The sequence below is a fragment of the Diaporthe citri genome, assembly GCF_014595645.1.
Source record: "Diaporthe citri strain NFHF-8-4 chromosome Unknown scaffold_10, whole genome shotgun sequence".
NCBI classification, from domain to species: domain Eukaryota; kingdom Fungi; phylum Ascomycota; class Sordariomycetes; order Diaporthales; family Diaporthaceae; genus Diaporthe; species Diaporthe citri.
In genome coordinates, this window is record NW_025064855.1 from 1,447,501 (window position 1) to 1,470,721 (window position 23,221).

At 54.9% G+C, this 23,221-nt stretch overlaps 9 protein-coding genes across 9 annotated transcripts; 5 read left to right on the forward strand and 4 right to left on the reverse strand.

The window, feature by feature from the left end:
* Positions 1-817: 817 nt before the first annotated feature.
* INS49_003599 (uncharacterized protein) lies at positions 818-2,257 on the forward strand (the record flags this gene model as incomplete). Its single annotated transcript, XM_043164393.1, has 2 exons — positions 818-998; positions 1,080-2,257. The coding sequence occupies 2 exons, from the start codon at positions 818-820 to the stop codon at positions 2,255-2,257; spliced, it is 1,359 nt and encodes a 452-aa protein (XP_043019158.1).
* Positions 2,258-3,388: 1,131 nt separating this feature from the next.
* Positions 3,389-4,040, forward strand: INS49_003600 (uncharacterized protein; the record flags this gene model as incomplete). Its single annotated transcript, XM_043164394.1, has 2 exons — positions 3,389-3,467; positions 3,526-4,040. The coding sequence occupies 2 exons, from the start codon at positions 3,389-3,391 to the stop codon at positions 4,038-4,040; spliced, it is 594 nt and encodes a 197-aa protein (XP_043019159.1).
* Positions 4,041-4,590: 550 nt separating this feature from the next.
* On the reverse strand, positions 4,591-6,613 carry INS49_003601 (uncharacterized protein; the record flags this gene model as incomplete). The annotated part of the gene is made up of 3 exons (XM_043164395.1): positions 4,591-5,416; positions 5,523-5,628; positions 5,719-6,613. 3 exons carry the CDS (start codon positions 6,611-6,613, stop codon positions 4,591-4,593), a joined length of 1,827 nt encoding a protein of 608 aa, XP_043019160.1.
* A 2,774-nt stretch (positions 6,614-9,387) lies between these two features.
* INS49_003602 (uncharacterized protein) lies at positions 9,388-10,392 on the reverse strand (the record flags this gene model as incomplete). Its single annotated transcript, XM_043164396.1, has 1 exon — positions 9,388-10,392. The coding sequence occupies one exon, from the start codon at positions 10,390-10,392 to the stop codon at positions 9,388-9,390; it is 1,005 nt and encodes a 334-aa protein (XP_043019161.1).
* A 2,209-nt stretch (positions 10,393-12,601) lies between these two features.
* Positions 12,602-13,853, reverse strand: INS49_003603 (uncharacterized protein; the record flags this gene model as incomplete). Its single annotated transcript, XM_043164397.1, has 5 exons — positions 12,602-12,669; positions 12,744-12,921; positions 12,976-13,401; positions 13,461-13,682; positions 13,764-13,853. The coding sequence occupies 5 exons, from the start codon at positions 13,851-13,853 to the stop codon at positions 12,602-12,604; spliced, it is 984 nt and encodes a 327-aa protein (XP_043019162.1).
* A 1,225-nt stretch (positions 13,854-15,078) lies between these two features.
* On the forward strand, positions 15,079-16,006 carry INS49_003604 (uncharacterized protein; the record flags this gene model as incomplete). Its single annotated transcript, XM_043164398.1, has 7 exons — positions 15,079-15,133; positions 15,193-15,229; positions 15,293-15,387; positions 15,476-15,584; positions 15,670-15,728; positions 15,786-15,836; positions 15,894-16,006. 7 exons carry the CDS (start codon positions 15,079-15,081, stop codon positions 16,004-16,006), a joined length of 519 nt encoding a protein of 172 aa, XP_043019163.1.
* Positions 16,007-16,870: 864 nt separating this feature from the next.
* Positions 16,871-17,476, forward strand: INS49_003605 (uncharacterized protein; the record flags this gene model as incomplete). Its single annotated transcript, XM_043164399.1, has 2 exons — positions 16,871-17,112; positions 17,224-17,476. The coding sequence occupies 2 exons, from the start codon at positions 16,871-16,873 to the stop codon at positions 17,474-17,476; spliced, it is 495 nt and encodes a 164-aa protein (XP_043019164.1).
* A 1,902-nt stretch (positions 17,477-19,378) lies between these two features.
* INS49_003606 (uncharacterized protein) lies at positions 19,379-20,593 on the forward strand (the record flags this gene model as incomplete). Its single annotated transcript, XM_043164400.1, has 1 exon — positions 19,379-20,593. One exon carries the CDS (start codon positions 19,379-19,381, stop codon positions 20,591-20,593), a length of 1,215 nt encoding a protein of 404 aa, XP_043019165.1.
* Positions 20,594-21,355: 762 nt separating this feature from the next.
* On the reverse strand, positions 21,356-22,330 carry INS49_003607 (uncharacterized protein; the record flags this gene model as incomplete). Its single annotated transcript, XM_043164401.1, has 2 exons — positions 21,356-21,973; positions 22,037-22,330. 2 exons carry the CDS (start codon positions 22,328-22,330, stop codon positions 21,356-21,358), a joined length of 912 nt encoding a protein of 303 aa, XP_043019166.1.
* Between the last annotated feature and the right edge of the window lie 891 nt (positions 22,331-23,221).

Here is a 23,221-nt window from a genome sequence, read left to right on the forward strand (position 1 = left end):
CCTCTGGTTGAAAAGATGTAAAAAGCCTCAGCTTGCTAAATTTGGTCTTGTACCTCGAGCCATGTGAATGTTGTAATGGACTGCCAGTCTCTCTTCCCATTCAGTTTCCAACAACGCGGATTTATAAGAAAAAACAGCCCATCAGACTCACTCCAGCACGTAGGCCTCCAGCGACCTGAGGTAGATGTTGGAGCAACCAAAGGGATGATAATGGCAATGAAGAAAAGCGAAAACACCGTCAAAGTGCGCTGGCCGGTTTTTTAATATGCCCCAAGAAAAGGTTTTGGGTTGTGGACAAGCAGGTAAACGAAGTTTTCGGGGATCATTTGAAACCATTCACAAATGCCTGCCTAAGATCAGCTAGGCTCAGGGAGACTTTGAGTGGGCTTGAGCTCTGCCTTCGAGCCTTCCTCTGAGACAGCCTCAGCAAGTGGTGTCAACCATTCAAGCTTGGATTTCTGTGCAGCTGCGACCCATCCAAACTTGCCCCTGTCCTCCGTCTTTGACCTTTGGATTCAAGTCCACTCAACCTGAGCATACAAACGGCATCCGCTTAACGTTTTGTTCTGGCAGTGGAACATCTTCCATTCATAGCTTTGTGTAAAGGCATCGATATCTTCAACTTTTGTTTGGCTCATTCCAGTGATTCGTCAGTCAGCCAATTCTTGTCGAGTGAGGCGCCCAACGAATTCCTCCCCTCTCGTCTCGGACAGCTTCATTTGCGACAACCTTCCCTTTCCTACAGGGTACGCTCTCCTGGCAGTAAAAAAAAAGCGAGAATCAGTCCAAACTACCCGAAAGTCGAATCCGTTGCAGAATGGCCGACAGCAGGGAGCATCTGGCGACACTGCCAGCCGAGCTCATCCTCCTCGTCGCCGAAGAGCCCTGCCTGTCGACCCGTGACCTCGCCGCTTTCGCCCGCGCAAGCCGACGATATTCGGACCTGGTGATCTCCGTCCTGTACAAGAAGAATATCAGAGAGGAGAACGCATCTGCCTGTAAGACTTTCTGAGTCGATCAGCACAACACTTGATATCCCCTTGCCTGGTGTGCGACAACTGACACTGAAACTTTCACAGTACTTTGGGCTGTCCTAAAGGAGAACACCCAAACCATGGCCTTGCTTATTCGATACGGCGCCGACATCAACAGCGTGGAAGCGTCTACACACATGTACCCGTCTACGCACATGTACCCATTTACACACATGTACCCGTCCCGACCCTACCGATGGATCAAGCGTCTACGCAAGTGGAATTCACATGCAGAAGACGGCCGACGTCAGGCAGTCAGCCGTTTGTCAAACAGATACGGGCAGTTCGGGCATACTGCAAACCTCATGCCTGCAGCAGCCGCACTTTTTGGCCTTGCTCCAGCTGGCGCACCCCACAATCCTGCTCCTGTTGTTCCACAGTTTCCGCAGCTTCCGGCTTTCCAGCCTCCTGCCATACCTCCAGGTCGAGCATGGAGACGACGAGGCAGAATGAGACAGTTCATGTTCGCACCGCTGGCCCTGGCCGCTCGAAAAGGACTCACCAAAGCGGCAAAATGGCTGCTCGAGAATGATGCAGACCCAAACGTCCCCGCGCGGGACCTGTGCCGCTGTGACAACGAGCCGATGACATCGAGTGGCATGTGGCGGGTTCCGCACCAGGCGACCCGCCCGCTCATGGACCAACCACACTGGACCGCCTTGCACCTGGCTATCCACTACGGCCACGACGACATCGTCGAGCTGCTCGTCACCCACGGCGCTAATACCCGCCAGGTCTGTCGCCACGAGGACGACCCTTGCTCTGCACTCCACACGGCCTTTATCCATGGGCGCAAGTCTATAGTCGAGTCCCTGATGTATCGCTTCGAGGGAACAGACATGGTCGACATCAATGCCCGAGGCAGAGGTGGCATAACCCCTTTGCACATCGCCTACTGTGTGCAAGAGACGCAAGGACCTCTTGTTGACTTGGCGCTGAAGTTCGGTGCCTACGTCAACCTCGAGTACGAGATTGATCGGAACCAGTGGACGCTCTTCTCTATGGCTTGCGCCCGGAAAGACTGGAAGTTCGCACGGAAACTCCTGGAGCTGGGTGCCAACGCGGACTTTGATCTTGAACTACATTTTGGCGGGCGTTGCACATTGGATGACTTACGCAGAGCCATCGCGTGGAGCGACGACAAGGAGGTTGACTGGGACAAAGCAGCTCTCACACTGGCGTTGGAACAGCTCGTACGTGACCACGAAGTCGCCAGGATGTGAGCGCCGGAGGTCTCGCTTCGGGAGAGAGAGTTGGTCCATTGTATGGATGTTGGTCGGCATGTCTCAGGGCCATCACCACCATCACGGTTCAATTGCAGGGATCCAGAGCGGGAGCTACGCCCAATTGCCTTTTACGGCTTAATAACGCATGGGGCTACCCTGTATAAGGTCACTCCAGATAGGGTTATACCACAGGATACTATTCCAGATGAGGTCATTCCATTTCAGGTTTTCCACATGAGGTGTACGGAGCCCAGGTGTCACCTCCTACCCAGCCAACAGCAGTATATTAGTCTCCAATGACGGAAGACACCAGAAGACAGACTGGCACTGTTCCTGTTCGTTCAAGCATCTGCGATTCTTGTGGGTCCAACACGAATCGATCACATGCAGCAAAGGTTGGACGGATCCTATGTGACAAATCATCTAGTGAAACGAGTCACATTGTCTACGCGGAGAGAACGAGTTTCGAGAAGTAACCATCGTCAGATTCAGAATGCATTCAGGCCGTCGTTCCCCGTCCTCATCAGCTCGATTCCAGAGCGTACTGTCCGAGCTGCGTGGCTGGTGTTGCCCTGACACAGTTATCCGGGGTCTGGTCAAGTCTCTGCTGCTATGATGCATGGGACTGAGCTGTGCCACTGCCGTAGATCCACATGTTCGAGTGAGTTACCGTCATGGCATGCCAGCTGAGCAACAGGTCAAAAGGACACATACGCAGGGCAGATAGACGCAGTCTTCAGCAAATGCATCCTTACGTACCTGAATGCATGGGGAGGGTTTATGCACCATGTCTAGGATCCAATGAAAACAATACACTTGTCATTTTGTGTGAAGTGCGAAACATCAACAGCTGTAAGCCCGTGGTGAGGGAAGAATCCTGGGAAGACCACCGTGCAAAGGATCAATTGAGGCCCACAGCTCTTGGCATAATTGACACTGCGCCAAATCTGGTGTCTAAGCACGGCATCCAACAACTTACCCCGCCGTTTAGATCATTGACTCGGCCCCATTGGCGTGACTACAAGAAGACACCTGCACCTCAAGCCTTCCTTTCAGTCTCGCGACGGACACTACACAAGCAGACCCCATTTCCCTCAGGCCAACCCAACCTCGACCCCCAAGCACACAATGTCTTCCTCATTCACAATCAAAGCATCACCTAACACGGACATCTGGCGGAAGCCCCCTTCCACAGATGTGTTCACCGGTAAGTTTTGTCCCTCTCACCAGCGACACCCAGGACAGCTGATCGGATATCACTCCAGCTCCCCGCGGTGCCGCTGCCGACACCAAGACCACAGCGCCGCTGTCGTCCTTCAGGTCGGCCCGCGTGTCCTTCCTGCTCCACCCCAAGGAGCAATACGACCAGGCCGGCCTCGTGCTGTCCCTCAAGTCCCCCGGCGCCACGGGGCCCCTCCCCGGGGACTCGCCCCCCAAGTGGCTCAAGACGGGCGTCGAGTACTACAACGGGGTTCCCAAGGCCGCGACCGTGGCGTGCGACTCGTGGGCCGACTGGAGCCTCGGGGACGTCAAGAAGGGCAAGGACGGCGACTGGGTCACGGTGCTGGTGGAGAACGGGAAAGACGTCCTGGGCAAGAGCTTCTGGGTCTACCAGGTCGTGGGCGGGGAGAAGGTCCCGCTGAGGGAGGTGTGCTGGGTGTTTGGCCACGGGGACCCGGAGAAGTGGGAGCTCAGCGTCGAGGCTTATGCCTGTCGGCCGGCGAAGGATGCTGCTGAGCTTGTGGTTGAGTTCAAGGATCTTGATGTGCAGTGGGCCTAGGTGGTGTCCCGATATTACCAAAAGGAGGAAGTTAGGGAGTGCCAGACCGAAGGTAGCAAGCTGCGTCATGAAATGCAGCCGCACTGCTGAGACATCAAATGCACATGTATGAACAAATGACTATGATATCACACTGTTCGCTTCTCAGCTCCATCCTGATCAGCGCCTTTCACTGACTTTTACGAGTGCCCGGATGGGTCATCTGGACATGGAACGAGCACTCTAGACCCCAGAAGTCACTTTCAAGATGTGTTCATATAGAGCACTTTTTCCTCCTACAAATGACAATATAAAGTTAATGCCCTGCCCTGAGGATCGCCAACTGGCAATCCCATCTAGTATTGCTACATTCATGCCCACAAGCCTTGCAAACCCCTAAAAGCACTCCATGCAGACAAGATCGCCACCCGTCCACTTTCGTGTACCGATTTCGGATGAAGGTGTCCTTGAGCACTATGAAATGCACGTTTGGAAGATCCCTAATCCGCCTGTAGCCACCGAATCGATCACTCTCGTTCCTATTGAGGATCCCTTGCTAGATGGCAGTCCATCATTGCTTTCGCACTGCTTGATGGAAGTACGAGCCATGTCTGTTCTGTTGACGATATCGCATTGGGACTTGTCGACACCCAAACGTTGTGTCACGCATCTTGAACACAACACCGCTCTGACGCAAAGATTCGGACACGGCTGAGAGACGCAATGCATCAGGGGTGTCCCGGTTGGAGTGCATCAGAATTTCTGTGGGGGGGTGCGGACACTTCCAGGTAATGTGGTGATGCGTGATCGGGTACGGCTTGCCTTCCTCATAGCAGATATTGCTGAGGTCGGGGAAAGACTCGACGCGGGGGTTTGCGATGCCCTCCAGGAATCCGAGAACAGCATCCGGGTGCTGATATCTGCAAGGTGCTCTGTCGCTGGCGTACCCGCGAATCCGGTACGCGCCGCAGGAGCACTTCACAATCCTCGGATCCTTGTAAACCCGGTACCCAATGCACCAGAAGCAAGTCACAATCCTCAGAGTCTTCAGTGCACGTGGAAGGACGCTTGTTGGGCTGACAGCTTTGTGATGACCATCCGGTCCCTCCCTGACGAAAAAGTGGAAAGGCACTGCAAGAGTCTGCAGGTTGGGCAGGGCAGCCAGACTTAAAGTCCCTGACGGTCCAAGTGATCGGCTGATGTCGCAGGCGTAATGGAGGTCGAGGTCAAGCGTCGTCAAGTTCTCGAGGGTCGCAAATCTGTCGGTAAGATACTTGATGACTAGGCCTGAGTTCGGAGATCCATTCGCATGGAGCTGCCGCGGTCTGTGAACAAGACTGCGCAATCTTTCTCGGCATTGGTTCGAATCAGTGTCGACTGACAACGACTCGAGGTTTCTGCACGATGTTAGCTACATGTTTCAAAGCGGAACGTGCTGGTTGCCAAAGATTTTGCAGAGATAGCTTGGGGAACAGGAGCAGGTAAAACGTGTCTTTTACGTACGGAAAGACGGAACAAAGCGTAGCAAGGTCGTGTGGAAGGCAGAGACTCTCTCCCAATTTGAGTGTCCTCAAAGATTTGGCATCGGCACGTAGACGCTTCCCCGATCCTGGGCGCAGGACATTAGTAAAGTGTGAAATAGCTTCGGAGAAGGGGTCAAGATTCTGCCAATCCAAACCACGGGGAATCCAGGGCTTACCAGATACCGTTCGGCGTGAAAACGCATCAAACCAGCCGTGGGCGTGATTGAACCAGACGAGTTGTTCTAGTTCGGGCAGGCTGAGAAAGCACCTGCAAATCAGTGCCGCATAGCCCCACCGATTACCTCTGTAGGCACAGGCTTTCTCCTTTCCAATCAACTGCAGTTCCTTGAGCCTCGACAGACAGGGCGACGTCTCTCTCCACAGTGAACGAAGAACGCGACCGACTACGTCCAGGTAAATCGGTTGCGTGTCCATGCAAATGTTTCGCATCTCCGTCTGGGGATGGACATTGAGGTCCAACGACTCGAGGTTTCTGGTACGACTGAGGACTTTGAAATGTAAGGTGTAGAGTCTCTCAAGAGCAATCTCGTAGAATTCAGTTGCACGGCGTGCATGTGTTGTCTTCCGAAGTTCTTCAAAGCCATTTTGGGCATATGAGAGGAGTGGACGTAGGTTAATCGACCGACACAATTCTCCATAATCAGAATTGTAGTCTTTGTCTCCGTGACAAATGTTGAGGCTCATCCGCTTGACAAAGATGCCGAGTTGGGGCTTCTCAAGGAAGGTGCGATAAAGGAGAATCAAGGTGTCAAGATCGTCAATGAGGATGTTTCGATAGAGCGCTGGTCGAGTTTTGGAAATCATCCGTTTGGAAACCATGCAAAGGCTGACAAGGTCTCGACGGGCGCTGGCATCTTCCTTCTTGCGAGTCGCTGAAGTCTGAAAAGTGGATGGAGATACCACGTACGGTACATTGACGTCAATCGTGATCGTGGCCAAAATCAACGAGGTAATGTTTCGTGGAAGTGTGTCGAGCGTGAGGGCCGCGTTTTCCCTCTGAGCCTCTTTCTCAGGCTTCTTCTCATTTTCGGCTGGTATTTGGTCGGCCATGTTGCTCGAAGAGATCTTCTGTCCCTAAGTGGCTGCGGTTAATATGGCTGATGGAAGCAGCCTGAGAATAAATGTCAACATATGGACTTACTTTCCCGTCAAAATCAGTCGAGTTGCTTCCAGCTCCTCGTGAAGCCGTTTGTCGTTAGGTTGCAATGGGCGCGCTCTGAAGTCGCCTGTTGTAGTAGAAGGTTCAAAGGATACGCTTGGCTCCAGGGTTCTTTGTGGGCCTGACTCCTAGAGTTCAAGGAGTGAAAGGTTTTGCTAGTGTTGAATCAACCTTGGAGTAGTATTTGACGTCAAGAGATTGCACATGCGCTCTTCGTGATGCGTTTTGGGCTTGCAGGTAAAGGTTGATGGTGAAATGCAGCGGCCAAGGGTCTGGTGGGAGGGGCCTGGATTCCAGTGCTGTCCCTTTTGATGCCAGTGGTTTCTGTCCAGGCAACTGCAAACGCTTGAAAAGTTTGCAGCTGCGTGACCTGAGATCAGATGAACGTGGAAAGGTCGTGGAAAGGTCAGAGACAGACTGATGCTGATTGATACAGTTTTGCGGAAGCATGCGTTCCCGTAATTGCTACGTCAAGGTTCACACTCACAATGGACAAGGTGAACGGCTCAAGGTAATCAACAGAGCCAGAGATTGAAGAAATAAATCCACCCTGGGCAGGTGAGAGTGCAGACGTAGTAACACCACCACAGCGCCTGTGATATCAAGCTAGAAAGAAGCACTGACGGCCAACGGCAGACTCGCTGACGACCCGCAGTACATCGTCTGTGAATGTCTCACATTCCCACGGCCGCCCGGTGTGTCATTAGAGAGATAGCTGGAGACTATCGCTGAGACTATGACATGCTGCACACGGGGATGTGATCTGAGGTTTGAAGTGCAGCTTAACTTTGCCTCGTCTTGCCTCCCTTATCACAGAAACTGTATAGAGAATGAGTCGATCACCAGTTCCCGGCCAAGGGTCGGGCTTTCGGCAGGAGATGGATGTACCAAACCGGCCATGCAAAGAGGCAGGCTGGGCACCGCCAACAGCATATCACGAACAACAGAATCAAGGTCATGGAGCAAGATTTGGAGGTGGCCGAATCTCCCATTACTAAGCCCCTCCAAGAGGGGCGCGTTGCTATCCAAGCAGAGCCAAAGGCGCGAGCGCAGTGAGGCCCGAAGTAGAGTACATAGACATCATACAGTACACGAAGGAATGTGTGGTATCAAAATCATCAAAACCTCGTCAATCATGTCCAAAAAAAGGAAACAGCTGAGTGACACACCAAGGGCTCTGAGAGACAACGCGCCAAGGGTTTAAACACCAACATGCAGGCCACACACGGATTTGAGGGTGTAGAATCGAAGAAAAGTAATTTCGCTGCTCCATCAAGTCCATCTCGCTGAACCCCTTCCCTCCCTCCCTTTTCTCGACTTCCTCTCCCCTAAAACAGCCCTCCAGCTTCTTCCCATGATCATGTGACAAAGGAAAAGTAATCAAGGCCTGGTCGAAGGTCGTCGGTTGGTAACAATTTGGTTTGTTTCGTTGCTTCTGAGATGCGATGTCGGCAGACGGAAGAGACAGTCTGGTTACGAACAAGCGGACAGCTAGGGCTGGCCTGGCCGTGCTTGCCCGTACCGGTGTATAAAAGCATTCTGGATGACTTGTTGTGTTTCGTCTCCTTTCCGGCCGCCGTTCTGGAAGGAAGCAGGGATCTTTCTTTTCTCCACGATGACAGTCTAATTAAAGAGTCCGCATGAAAGAAAAAGAAATAAGCAGAAACCCGCAGTAACATTTCCCGAACATGAAATGGCAAAACCAAGAAAAAATCATTGAGCTGAGAGATAAACAAGCGCGTGACACAAACTCCAGGTGTGTGTGTGTGTGGTGTGTATAAGACGGATCGGGGTGGGTGGTTGTTTTTTGGTCCGTGTGTGGAAGAGCAGCAAACTGCACGTGTAAAGAAAAACCAAATAAAAATTCAAAAACATCGCTCGCTTCGAGATTTCCTCTAAACGCCGGCTCGCCATGCGTAAGAGAGTAAAATCAGAATCCGTTCCCAAGATCCAATTGTTCCGCAGAAATAACAGCGCTTGATGGAAACACACGCGAGGCGTCAAAAATCATTAGCCAGGGGGAGTGAATGCAGAAGAAAGGCCGGGCCACTCGGGGTATTAGGTTCTCTTGTGGGATCCCGCAATGTCTTGGTCCAAGATCGTCGTCCTGATCTTTCCCGGGCAGGATGGCAATTAACGAAAAGCGAGCCCTGTCCCCCTTCCCCATGCTCTCCCCGTGGCAAAAATTCAAAATCAAATACTGGTGAGATCGGCCAACCTCCATAAAGAAGTGAAGAAGCAAGAAACAAATCTAGCATCTCCCAAATGGCCGCGTGTACCAAAACCTGACGTGAGTTTCCGGCCATGGGGGAGGATGAAAGCAGAGAACGCCTCTTGGAAATGCCAGACCAGATCAACAATCGTGTAGAGTAGAGCAGAGCAGGTTCCCAAACTGAAAAGAAAACCAGGCAACCCAAGCGTGTATGCCCATCCGTTCCTCAAAAGCAGACTCCCTCCGTGGCTGCAGATTCAAGGAACCTAGCATGGGGTGTGTGTATCATTCTCTTGTCTTCAGTAGTGGAAACGCCGACGGAACGCCCGTAAGAAGAAATTGGGATTCGGATCCACCTGCCCGTCGCGCGGTCTTCGTGTGTCGACCCGGACAAGCCTCACAGACTTCTCCTCAGGAGCCCTCCTACCCCTGGGCGGAGTGGTGGTGGCCCCCTCAAATAGTCCGCGGGCTGCCCTTGTTCCCCGCCTCGATGACGTCGTCGAGGTGGTTGCACAGCGCGACAAAGAGGTCAAAGTACAGTTTGCTGCCCTCTCCTCCCTTCTCCATCTCGGCCTGCATGGTGCCCGACCTCTTGAAGGTCTTGCGGCACCGGATGATCAGTGCCAGGTAGTGGGCGCGCAGGCGGCTGTCCGAGTCCGGGGTATGGGCGTAGCAGTACTGGGCCGACCGCAGGATGGTGCCCACGTCGATGCCAGACTGCAGCCCCTGCTTCCGCAGCGCCAGCCGCTTCAGCTCCTCCAGCCCGTACCGCTCGGCCGCGCAGTAGACCACCGTGTCCCGGAGGAGGTGGTGGCCCACTGACGGCAGGAAGACGGTAGCCTCGACAGCCGCGGGTTGATACGGTGATGATGCTGCGCGACCACCTCCGTAGGTGTTTTCTGAGTTGATTTTGGGGGATGCGTTTGGCGTGCCCCCTCGGCGCGTGGGGACGCTGTCCTCGAGCTCCCAAGAGTTGCGGTGCTTGTTGTGGAGCAGCCGCGGATAGTAATCGCCCTTGTAGAGGTACTCGAGGACCGCCGAGAAAACCTCCGGCTCCTCATCCGGGAGCGCGATTCTCCTGGACTGCGCGTACGACTGCTCGAGGTATCCACCCTTTAGGGCCTGCTCGAAGAACGGGCTCTGCAGGAGGACGTCCTCGTGAGCCGCGAATAGTCGCCCCTCCATGCCGATGGTCAGGGTGACAATCGGCGATGGCGCGAGGTTTGCCTTGGAGGCATCTTGTGTCTTGGCCGAGTCGGCCTTCAATCGTGAAGCCGACCCGGAGGCCTCGCGTTCGGTAAGCGACCGCTGCAGTTTCGACAACTTGGTAGGATCCCGCACGGAACCCGCATTCGTGCCCTTCCTGGCCAGCCTCGCCGACTTGTCCACACGGTGCTGAGAATCCATGGCCGCACCAGCTTGCTGGGCGTTGGAGTTGGACCTCAGGCGCTTGAACATCGTGGTGGTGGATGTGGTGACGTAGTATCGGTCGTCGGCGGGTGTTTTGACCTTGACTCTTCGGCGGCGGAGCCCCAACTTTCGTTCGTGTTGTTGCTTCGCCTGTTCAGGTTTTTCCGGAAAGCTGACTTGTGAAGAGCACTCGGACTCGAGGCGTACGGGACGACGGAAAGACAAAAACGAACAGAACGAGGAAACCACTTTTGCGGATCTCGCGGTGTTGCTGCCTTGTCCTCGGCGTGTGGTAGTACCAAGAGAGTGACGAGACGAACGAAAACCAGATAAGAAACTCCCGCGATCGAAAGAACGACGGAACGAGAGCAGAAAAAACAAAACCAAACGCTGACACACTAAAGATTGACGAGAGGGCCCGTGAAGAAATACCACTGGTTGTACGTAACGACCGTCCAGCTCAGTAGATACCCTATATTGCACTTGGCGCCCTGTGTGTTCGTGGTGGGGGGGAGGAAGAAGAAAGAGGAGAAAAGCTTCCGAAAGGTACGGGTGGTTGACGGGGATATTTATGCGGCAACGCGGCTTGGTTGCCTGCAAATTGCCTGCAGCCTCTCAGATCAACCGTCGAATCAATTGGTATCTGGAGGGTTTGGGGGTTTGAGGAACCCGGTGCGTCGCCAAGGTCAATATGCAGTAGTGTGGTGTTAAAGCTCCAAGAGCTAGGCTGTGCCCCGGAAAACAAGGTGGGATCGCCAGAACAGCGTGCCGTCATCAGAGCGCAAGGTGGAGTTCCCAGCCTGCCCTGCCATCCTTTTTATAGAGTTGGCTCTGGGGTCGTGCCGTCACCGTCACGGCCCAGCCTCACTTGAGGCCTGCGACATTGAAGCCCGAGAAAACCCAAAGACGACGTGTTAATAGCCTGCACATGGTGGTGAGTTGACTTATTGATGACTGACGAGCAGGCATCATCGCTCTGGTGTTGGCTGGTGAACGCTCTGGATGACGCGAAGCCGTAACATCGAATTGGCGTTGCCGTGCATTGGGCCGACAGCACGTGCGAGTGACACCGCGTCTCCTCAGGGATGCAGCGTCGAACATTGTGCGCCTTATCGCTGGGCATGTGAGCTGTATGACTGTAATAGACACACACAAGATATGAGAGGAAGCGCATCGAAGTCGCAAGAAGCTTCTCACATCAGCATTGCGACGAATCGAGAGCCAGAGCCGGGTGAGTTGTGCATTTCAGAATAGCCGCCAACCCGTTCCGCAGGCCAATGGGTATGAAGTTCAGGTATCAAGATAGCGCAGAGCTGGATGTGGTTGGACGTGGTCACAGCCCAGTAGGACTTGGGCAGTACAGCCCGATTCCCAGCGTTGCTCCCTGATTGTTGAAGTCTTCGATTGAAGTCTTCGATGTTCTCGACGTTGGCGCCGACTACCCCGTGGCCCGTAGGACTCGAGAGGACTGCTGCGTTGCAGTACAGGTGGGAATTGATGGAAAATTGGGCAACCATCAAATTCGCCCCCGACCGTGTGCAGACGGTGCCTGAAGAGTTCACTGAAATTCACAGCGCACTCATGATGGTCTCCTTAGCGTGTCGCCCTCGGATGAGTGCTGAGAATCCTGATTCGGGTGTGCCATTTTCACAAGCTCGGGCTAATGGTACAAGGGAAGCCTTGTCTCGGTTCCAAATGGCTGGATTGACGCTTACACTATCTTGTTAGGGTGCCACGCTGTCACCGCGGGGTTGGCGGGAGTCCCTGAACGGTACTTGTGAGGGTGGGTGGAGTGTCTGAGTGTGTCTCGCCCTGTTCGCTAGCTGCCAAGAAGGGAACCTACTCCAAGACATTTTTGGTGGCTGGATTCAGGGGTGCCACACGTTCTGGTGTTCCCCGCCGTGAGCGGCTCTGTGGCGATTGCTGGACGTCAGGGTACACCTCGAAAGTCGCGACGGAGACAAGCATTGTTTCCAGCCACATCATAGGTGAGGAGCGGTGTATTGTCAATCTGTATTGCGCAAAGTCTCGATACAAGAAACATACTTCAGGTAGGCCTGGGGTCAATCAATCAAAACCCAATAAGGGCATATCGCCACCGTTACCTCCCATCTGTTCACAGTGAAGAAACAGCATGCATTACCCATCCAGTCTAGCAAGAGTCAAACGTCCCGAATGTCAGCTGGGCCGCGGGCGAGCCCGACCGTAACGTGCCTCACAGCATTTTGTGCTCTTTTTTTCTTTTCTTTCTGGCGAATCATCGAGAATGGGCACGATCAGAGATACTCTCGCGCATGCCGACGATGCCGTAAAGCGTGGCAAAAGCTGTTGGCAGGTCAGTAAGGTACTCATGCTGATGCCCGAACTGGCCCAACATTCGCATCCAGGAAGGCACTCACATGCAGCTGCCAGGGCGATGAAGCCAGTGCAGTATGCCGTCACCTTTTCTTTGCTACCGACGATGGACTCGTCCAGCCAGAAGAAGGCATTATGGCCGGTAAGCTTCTTGCCGATCATCGCGTATACTAGATACAATGCAGCGGATCCGATACTGGTAAACAGGTGGGTCGGGACGGGCTGCAGACAAGGTCAGTCATTCCGGTGGAAGAAGGCCAGGGACGGCACGCCTACCTCAGGTCGTCTCATGCTGTTCAGGACGACGGACTCAACCACGACTTCGAGAGCCGGGAAGACGTAGAGATTGAACAGACAGTATATAGGGAACCAGCCGTGGACTTCCTTGAAGGGGTTCTTGCTGGCACCGTCTCCGTAGGCAATGAAGGCGTCGCCACCACCATCATCGCCACCGCCGCCATCACCGCCGCCTTCGCCGGGTGCTGGCAGGTGGCCACGGCCGTTGGGCACCTGGATAGTCCAGTACACAACGACGTTCAAGAGGGCAAAGACTTGGGTGACGACATGGAACAGGCTGAAGTAGATGCGGCCACGACCATTGGCAGTCTGCTCAGGGGGAGACATGAAGCGGAGTAGTCGAGACTCCCAGCGTGTGTCGTTCTCATCGATGTCGGGCCAGTGCATATGGGTGATCGTCCATGACTGATCCGAATGGTTAGTTGGGGATCCGCCCGGGACACCGACGGCCAAGTCGCACTTACAAAGACAAGGATGTGATAGACGATGAGCAGGAACCAGGTGACAGCAGAGAACTGGAAAGGAATGCGCCACTCCGTGTATTCGCTCTCGCGATGTTTGAGCTCGTAGTCGAGTAGCATGCCGGCGGTTGCGATCAAGTAGGCCACGAGGGCAGCCCGGATGTAACCCAAGGCATTTTGGTTGAGTGGTCTCCATGGCGAATGGGCAGCACGGAGGAAAATGGGCTGGACAATGTCAGCAAGCTGTGCTGCCGATCGCGAGTATCAAGAGATGCTGCCAGGAGAAGCTGCTGGCAAGAGACATACATGATCACCACCAGAGGCCTGGCCTTCCTCGTCCTGCTGGTGGCTGCCGACAAGGTTGCCGACCTGTGAAAGCAAAGGCTGACGTTCCATTGTTCGGCTGCTTGGTTGATACTCGGGGAAGGAAAAGTACCGGGAGGGCGGGTGTAGAGCCGGCGACTGGGTGTTGGCACGTTGTCTTTCCAGGATTGTAGGCTGACCTGAGGTCAAATCAATGCTTACATGAAAAAACTTGAATATTCTCGGTAGGATGGTGGTGGAAGAGATGCAGGTCAGCAAGGGGATTTGTGCAGAGAAGAGGGAAGAGATCTGCGAGAGTCGAAAGCTACTCGGCGGAGGATGTCAACAAAAGAGAGGCAGCTCCCTCGGCAGGAACAGCCTTAGCTGTGTTGTTCTTGCACTTCGGGAAGGAGAAACACGGCGCCACGGGCAAGGCCGTTCCTGACGATGAGCAGGCGCACCCGCAGTGCCAGAGTTATCGCCTGCTTTGTGACTTCTTCACAAGCACCGCTATCTCGAAAGCCCCAGAAAACCCAGAGAACGGAGGGAAGCCCATGAGATGATGGGAAGCCCTTGGCTTTGTAGTCTTACGCCCAAAGCGTTAACAGACTGGTAGAGCTGTCCCAGCCGTGGAACCAGAACCACGGAAGCCACTGTGCCTACCCGGCGCTTGACGACTTCATTCCCACCTGGACAGACCGATGGGCACTCAGGATCGCCCTGACCCTTGGTCAATATCCATCCTTCCATTCTCAGACTGCTCGAAGGCCCAATCTGTTGTTTGGCAACAGTCACCATCTTCGAGTAAAACAGGCACGTGCTGTCGCGGCACCATTCCACAGCAGCAGGAGGCAGCCGAAAAGTGCAACAGCATGGCGGGACAGAATTTCGTTCTCGGGGAACGCCGATTCTGGCACCAACAGAAGCGTCTTTTTCAGAACGTGTCTCCGTGTCTCCCGTTGCAGCTCGGGATTTGTGGTGGAAGAATCTCGTTGCTCGCCAGACTCCATCACATTTAAGTCAACTTCGAGTTGTCGTGCCTAGAACTGGCCCCACACAAGCCAAGACCCTACGGTACGTACCGAGGTGCCCCTAGAGGTACCCTTGTACCTGCATGACAAGTTGCCCGGTATGTACCCGCTATTTGAGGACAGCTTGTGAAGCTCCCCCACAGGCCACCTCTCGACTTCTTTGGGCCACATTTGCGACCATCAGCAACAGCAACCTTCTGATTTTCGTCCACCGGGAATCTGCCACTTCTGTACTATGCGATAGCACTCCCAGGAGAAACGACGACACCACAGATCAAAGCATCAACATGCTTTCCGTCCTCGGGAACCCGCGGCAACTCGCCGCCCAAGTACTCAACTTTGGTATGGCCCTGCAGCTTCAAGCCCGGCCGCATCGCGACACTGACATGCGCCGAAACCAGGTCTGATATTGTCGACGGCCTTCATGATGTGGAAAGGGTACTATTATGATGGTTTCCCCCCGTTCCTTCGCGACCACGGGCTAACAAAATCTCTCCACAGCCTCTCCGTCGTCACCGACTCGCCCTCTCCCATCGTCGTCGTCCTGTCCGGGTCTATGGAACCGGCCTTCCAGCGCGGCGACCTTCTGTTCCTCTGTACGACGAACCCCGAACTTCCCAACCGGCTTCGACCCGTCTATCGAAATATCATAGATGTACAAGGCTGACTGGTTGCTGTTGATAGGGAATCGAAACCTGATCCAGGAAACGGATGTCGGCGAGGTCGTGGTCTACAACGTGAGGGACAAGGACATACCCATTGTCCACCGCGTCGTGCGCAAGTTTGGCGACGGGTATGCATTCCCCGGAGATTCCGTCGAGGGCCGGTCAAGCGCAGTGTGCGCTGGGGAAAGGATCCTACTAATACTGTCCGTACAGAGAGCATGCCCGACTACTGACGAAAGGTGACAACAACCAGGCCGATGACACCGAGCTGTGTATGTGCTTCCCTTCCCGCTAGAACGAAGCTTGTGACGGCTAACAGACCGGGGCAGATGCGGAAGGGCAGGACTACCTTGAGAGGCAAGACATCATCGGCAGTGTCGGTACGTTGTGGCAACGTTCCAGCATGTACGTTTCGTGATGACTGACACCGTGCACAGTGGGCTACATACCATTCGTCGGATACGTGACAATCATGTTGTCAGAAAACCCGTGGATGAAGACGGCAATGCTAGGCATAATGGGTCTAATGGTCGTATTACAGAGGGAATAGCCGTCGTGAGAGACCGCAGTCCAGTACCTCACCGATCTAGAGCTCATCCATCTAGCTTAGTTCCGCTGAAAAGCATTATATGGGAGCTGGGCGATTCGCGTTCCTTGAAAAAGTGCCAATCGTTCTGCGATCCTGACCACATCGTCCGGGTGACTTTGGCCCTACTCTGCTCTGGGGGTTCAACGTAGACTCGACAGTTCGCTTTTCCGTCTTGAATGATACCCGATTCCCACTCCTTTTCGACGTCTGGCCTTGGTCCTTTCTGCCGCTCCATGCCAGAGCAACAGAAAGGTGATGCGGGCTTCTCCGCAACCGGACCAGCACGCATGTGTCCTCTGTTCTCTACATCCTTCCTCTATCCCAGACTTCGATCGCTGGGCGTCACTCACAATCATTCCTATGTAATAGGTGCGTCGCTGCGCAAAAATCTCCCAAAGCCCTAGCCAAGTCCAGGTCTCCGTGGTGGCGAGAGGGCCTGGCATGACCGCTCTGTTCGTTGCTCCAGTCCCTCTGAAAAGCCTTGCGAGCTTGCAGTGCCCCCCAGTCTGATGGACCATGCAGGCACCATTCAGATCTCGACCGCACAGGAATTTGCAAGACAGTACCATCCCATGTTCGACGTGCGAGACACGGTTGTCGCATGCAGGAGGCCTACCAGAAAAGAGCACACCACACTTCTGCACCTTTTTTCCTCCTCAGAGTTGAAATTTCACAAACACGACAGTTTTCAATCAATTGAGATCCCCCAAACATCTCTTGGGTACTGCCGGCTCAGTTTTCTGTTGACTCCGTCCCTGCTCACAAAACCATCAATTCGAAGCTGCCAACGTCGAGCAACGCCCCAGCCACAAAGCACCACCGAGAATGGCGCGCAAAAAAGGATCAGTAAAGGCAGGCGGTACCTACTGCACTTTCCCGTCTCTTCATAGCGACGTCTCCACCCTCCTCGAGGAAGACGACCTTTACTTTGGCTTCCGCGACGACGACGATCCGACAGGCGCCATCAAGGAGTACGACACGAACATCATGGGCCGCTTCGTCTGCCGCAACATCGCCTGCAGCTGCAGGGGCTGGTACAGCATGAAGATCGCGATCACCATCCGCATGTCAGTACCAACGTCCCTTATCTAAAAGTTTCCCATTTGTCTTGTTTTGGGATCTTCCAGAACGCGTTACGTCAGGCCCCGTATGGAGTTACTAACCAGCCAACCCAACAGGTACCCCGGCGCCGACTACAACGCGCGCGTGTACAAGCAGCGTTGCCGGCGCTGCAACGCGCTGGGCGACCTGTTCCTGGAGCACGGGGGCTCGTACGCGGAGAGGGTCGCGTACCGGATCAAGAAGTGGTGCGGCGTCGAGATGGAGCCCTCGACGTACATCGTTAAAGAGACCAAGGGACCGCACGAGAACGATCTGTGCGAGGGCTGCAAGGCCGGGCACTGCAGAGAGGGAGGATTTGATGGCTCTTAGTGATGAGGCGGTAGAGGGTGTGTGTTCTTGTTCTCGGATTTCTGATTTCCTGGATTACATTCGTGCGTCAACGTGATCAGGCCGCCTTGCGAGGGTCCTCTCCATTGGAGGGTTACTTGTGCCGGCGTCTTCCTTCTTTGTTTGGATGAATTATGTTAGAATCGCGCAGGCGGCGCTGTTTGGACCTTGTTGATGACTGCCGGTACTACAACACCATCAACTCTACTGTCCAGTGGAAACCGGTCGGAGAGCAGGATGATACAGGGCCGCCTTGATACAAAGTTTTCATGTTGGATGGAATGGTCAATCTTCGATGCAATGGATTGAAACTGGTCGGCGCAAGTCCCGTGCATAACCACGGTCAGACAAGCCGAAGCTGACGCGCAGGGCGTACTGCGATAACTCGGCCAAGTACTACAAATACACAAGTCTGTTTGAAGTCAGATTCTTTGTGCCGAACGGCCAATGGCAGGGCAGCGAATTCGTCTCCGTCATACAAGAAATTGACATCTCTGCAAGAGGACAAGGACAGAAGGAGTGAGATGGGCTCGACGTCATGAAACGCACAAGGGGCACATAAACATCACAGGTCACCTGCGCATATGAAGACATGCTCAATAGAGCAAGAATGAGACACTCTCACCCGAGCCCCCCATTCACGACCTTGCAATGCAGGAGAGATGTTGACCAGCTATTGTTGCAAGCGGTTGAGATAGCAAGACTTGGGCCAGCAGGACACGCCGGCCCAGGAGAGGCATAACAGCACCCATATGCACAATAACGATTGGCAGATTGTGGCTATTATTTCGCCGTGTTGTTGATCTTTCCCCTAGCTGGCTGCATTAAGTGGCTGTTTGGGAGAAGATGAGCCCGGTGTGGATGAGCTGACCCGGTCGTCCAGCAGGCGTGGCCGGCCTGCTTCAGGCCGTGCCTGAGGTTGACAGCATCTGGGGGCGATGCAGCCCTGTTAACGTATGACCCGCAATATAAGGGGCGAGATTGCTAGGTGCCAAGCTTAATTCCCCCAGAGGTCCACTTCGGTCGGCATGGCCTGCAGTCAAGCCATCGAGTTTCAGCCGACCCTCAACTGTCAACCGACGATCGGGTCGAGTCAGGCTTTTTTTGTGGTTTTTGTCTCTGTTGGACGGCTGCCGAGGTGGTGGCCTGGTGGTCTGGCGTGGTCCAAAGGGGCCCTGTTCGCCCCAAGGGGCTTGTGGACGGCGGATGGATGAAACGAAACGTCGGACAGCGGCACTAGCAGCACCACCACCCGCACCGCATTGCAACTCGACAGCAGCCAACGAAACAGACAGAGCTGGCCAGAGTGAAGAGCAGGAGGCAGGCCGGCGACACACAAGGTGGATCTGCCCAGGCTGTCTGCTGTGTATATAAGCAAAGGTTCCATATAAGCTTGTCGCGTGGTTGAGCCCGAGGATCCTGTCGCGCCGTCTCTCTGGTGTCCCCCGCGAATCGCAATTTCACAGTCAGCCAGTGCCAGGCAAGAAGTTCAGCAGAACATTTCGTATCCCAACCCTGCCAAGCCCCACCCACGTCGAGCTCAGGGGTTCGCCAATAGCATCCCTGCCCACTGCGACATTACTGCAGAAGCACAACCCTGGAACCTGGAGTGCAGGGGGCGAGGCCTCTGGATTGAAGTGATCTCAAATTCGTCCCATACATTCCCAGCAGTGACTGGCTCCACGACTTTATTCTTTCGCCCTCACCACCACTCACCACCACCACCTTCATCACCAACCACCAGCCGTCGGAGTCCATTCCTTACTTCGCACGACTTGTCGGTCCGTCTCTCTCTTCGTTGATATTATAGTCATTCATTCGCTCTTTGCGCTTTCCACAAACCACCGCTCTTCAGCATCCGAAAACCCCCCAAGACTCTTCACCATGCAGTCCAAGATCCTCACCGCGTCTGCCCTCGTTGCAGGCGCGTCCGCCGCCAACTACCTGGGCTTCAACTCCGGATCCACCCACGGCTCCGGTGCCGCCAAGGTCCAGAGCGACTTCGAGAAGGAGTTCAAGACCGCCCAGAACCTCGCCGGTGCCCCTGGCGACTTCAACGCCGTCCGCCTCTACACCAACATCCAGGGCGCCTCCACCTCCGACCCCATCGAGGCTTTCCCCGCCGCCGTCGCCACCAAGACCTCCCTCCTGCTCGGCATCTGGACCTCCGGCACCGACAGCATCGACAACGAGATCAACGCCCTGAAGGCTGGCCTGGAGAAGCACGGTGACGACCTCGCCAAGCTCATCATCGGTGTCTCCATCGGCTCCGAGGATCTCTACCGTGCTGGCGCCACTGGTGTCGAGAACGACGCCGGTATTGGTGCTGGCCCCGACGCCATTGTCAACTTCATCAAGGAGTTCAAGAACGAGTTCTCCAAGTACGACTTCAAGATCGGTCACGTCGACACCTGGGACGCCTGGACCAACGGCTCCAACTCTGCCGTCATCGACGCCGTCGACTGGCTCGGAGTCGACGAGTACCCCTACTACCAGACCGGCGATGACAACACCATCGACAACGCCGCCTCCCTCTTCAAGGAGGCCTACGACAACGTCGTCAAGGTCGCCGGCGGCAAGGACGTCTGGGTCACCGAGACCGGCTGGCCATACGAGGGTCCCGACTGGGACAAGGCTGTTCCCAGCGTTGAGAACGCCAAGCAGTTCTGGGACGAGGTCGGCTGTGACCAGCTCTTCGGCAAGGTCCCCACCTTCTGGTACAACCTGGTCGACGACTCGCAGACCAACGAGATGTCTTTCGCCATCACCAAGGACCTGAACACCAACGCCCTCTTCAACCTCACCTGCCCCACCACCTCCAAGTCCAAGACCAGCTCCTCCGCCGTCAGCACTGCTACCGGCACGTCCAGCGCTAACGGCACTGCGACTGCCACCGATGCCGGCGCGACCGCCACTGGATCGTCCGGCTCTGGCTCTGGCTCCGGCTCTAGCAGCTCCGGCTCTGGCTCCTCCAGCTCGGACTCGGCCGACTCTTCATCGTCTTCCACCGTCGCTGCCAGCGGTGCCTCGGCTGCCAAGCTGGGCTCGTCTGCTTTCGCTGCCGTCGCCTTCATCGGTGCCGCCTTCGCCCTCCTCTAAGTGGAACGTTTAGACAAGATGTGACAGAGAAAATTAGGTGGCTGTCAGCATTTTCGGTTGACAGAGCGTTGAATTCATACTTGCGCTTGATTTGGTTAAGATGATGTGGGTGTGTCATCTGGCATAAGCAGATTTATGCCGGCCATGTCTCGCACTTCAGAATCGATACCCAAATTCTAATAGACAGATAAACTTGGCATGGTCTCGAATTGCTATTCATTGTCCTTTTTGGCTTGTTTTGATTGGAGATGATCATGTGAATGGTGATGCCTTTGCTCTAGCAACTCCTGACGAGGACCGTTCCGCGTCTACAGATGAGCTCGATGGGCTCTCCGCACCACACGCCGCGGCGGCCGGCCTTTTGTGCCCTGTATGACAGGAAGATTGTCCGCTTACGTTCTTGGACAGCATCACGATAGGCAATACTGTCAGCCCAAAGGATCAGCAGGCATGGATGTGTGGTTAGAGATAAAATGATACCCAAGGAAATGGTGTATCTCAATGTTGTTATGTTACCACGAGGGATACTCGTAATCATGTCCTCTGTCACCTGCGGCTCGTGGTCAAGATTTCTTGCAATTCGCCAGATACTTTCCTTCCAACGTAAGAAAGGTAAAGGGGTATCATCTATCATTAGAAATTATGTAGTAGCCACCGCCATTATTCTGTTCTAGCCGTCACTCTATCCATATCCACAGTCATTTAAAAGTCTATCAGCCCTCACACACACGCAACCTCATTAACTCCCTCGACTCTCTATCTCTACACCGCTGTCCCCGGGTGCACTCCGGCGGGCGGCGCGTAGTATCCATGCGCACCAGGGTCAGCGTTCTCCTGCTGGAGGTGGTGGTGCACAGGCTGAGGCGGAAGCACGGACCCCCTGTTGTTCACCAGCTGCTGCGTGGCGAGCGGCGTGTAGTACATCCTCCCGTCAACAGGCCCCGGCGCAGCAACAAGGTAGACGACCTTGGTCGCCTTCCCGTACTTCCGCCTCCGATCCGTCTCGACGCACGCCATGACGAACAGCGTAAAGTGCGAGATGAGCAGCAGCGTCGCGAAGGCGGCGAGAGCCTCCATCATGCCGAAGTACTTATTCGCAGCAGCCTGCGACGGGAAGCTGTAGTAGTTGCAGTAGAAGGAGCTCGAGCCCGAGCCCGTGTAGTAGCCGTCGGAGTCGCGCTGGCTCTCGCAGTCGGACTCGATGGTGTAGTCGCGCAGCTCGTACGCGAGGCTCAGGTACAGCGAGGGGGCCACCAGGATCGCGAGGACCCAGAGCACCAGGTGCACGCCCACGTGCGCGCCCGGGTGGATGGGGCGCCAGCCCCTGCGGACGGCGAGGGTGATGTGCTCGGCGAGCTGCCAGACGATGGACGCGACGGCCTGTGGGGGGTTGGTTAGAACTTCATGATTCTTGGGAGCGGAGGGACGGCGCGGGTTACATACGAGAGAGAGGCATATGATGACGCCGATGAACGAGTCCATCGAGAAGGACGTTGTGACGACGCCGAGTGTTAGCCCCAGGGCGATGATGGCAAAGGCGAGGTTGAAGGAGCCCAGCACAAACTTGGCCACGGCGAACGGCTTGCTGGTCTTGAATGGCTCGGCCCTGGGGAGCTCGATCGGCTGGGGCTGCTGCTGCTGCGCGTACTGGCCGTTGACGGGCTGGGCCGGCGTGCTGAAGCGTGCGGCAGCAGGCTTCTCAGGGCCGCCGGGCTGGGTGCTCGATGGGTTCTCCATGATGGCAGAGGAGAGTGTGAGAGATTATGTCCTCGAGAGCACGGGCTGGAAAGTGAGGTATCGTGAGATGTCGTGAGGTGGGGCAAAGATTAGTAGCACGTTCATATAAACGCAGGTAGACAAACAAAGCGAATGTGGTCAACCACTAGGTCGAGGCTCGTAACGTCGTAACGAGGGACGGCTCTCACGATATTAAGTAAGAAGCTGACGAAGAGGGAGGTAAAGAGATCGTCAGTCACAAAGGGATTAAAAAAAAATGGGCTTGGGAATGACTTCAGTCTTCATATCATCGCCCCCGTTCCTCCTGCTTCCTTCCCGCACATGCCCTGCCATGGCCTACCCTGCGCTCGGCTGCCTGGTATGCACTCAAGCCCAAGATGGCGAGTTTCGCGCATGCGGCAGCGCAGAGAAAATAAAATTAGCCAGTGGTTGCCTGCAGTGGTGACTGGCTGAGTGCTGAATCCTTCGTGCGGCTAAGCTCAAAGCAGCCTCTAGTACCCACTTGGCATCTCGTCTTTCCCAGGGTAGACTACTTTCTAGCGCGCCACGCCAGGATAAGAAATGGCGTGCCGCATGGCGGGAAAAGTGAGAAAGGGAAGAAGATGAAGGAGGAGGGTTCGGCTGTCGCCTGGGGAGCGGCCGTGAATGTGCAAAGCCACATTTCCGTCTTGTCTTTCGTGACGTGCCGTCTTTGTCCACACGAGATGAAATGGTGCAGAAGGTGGAGGTGGGTGAAGGGGCTGACTAAGGGCATACGTTACACCAGACCCTTGCCGATTAACATCCTACCAGCAAAACCGGCATACATTTTGCTAGCTGGGCCAGGGCGGCTAATTTTCTGACGTCGCCTCCTCTTCCACACCGGAATCGTATTCCATCAGCGACGATACC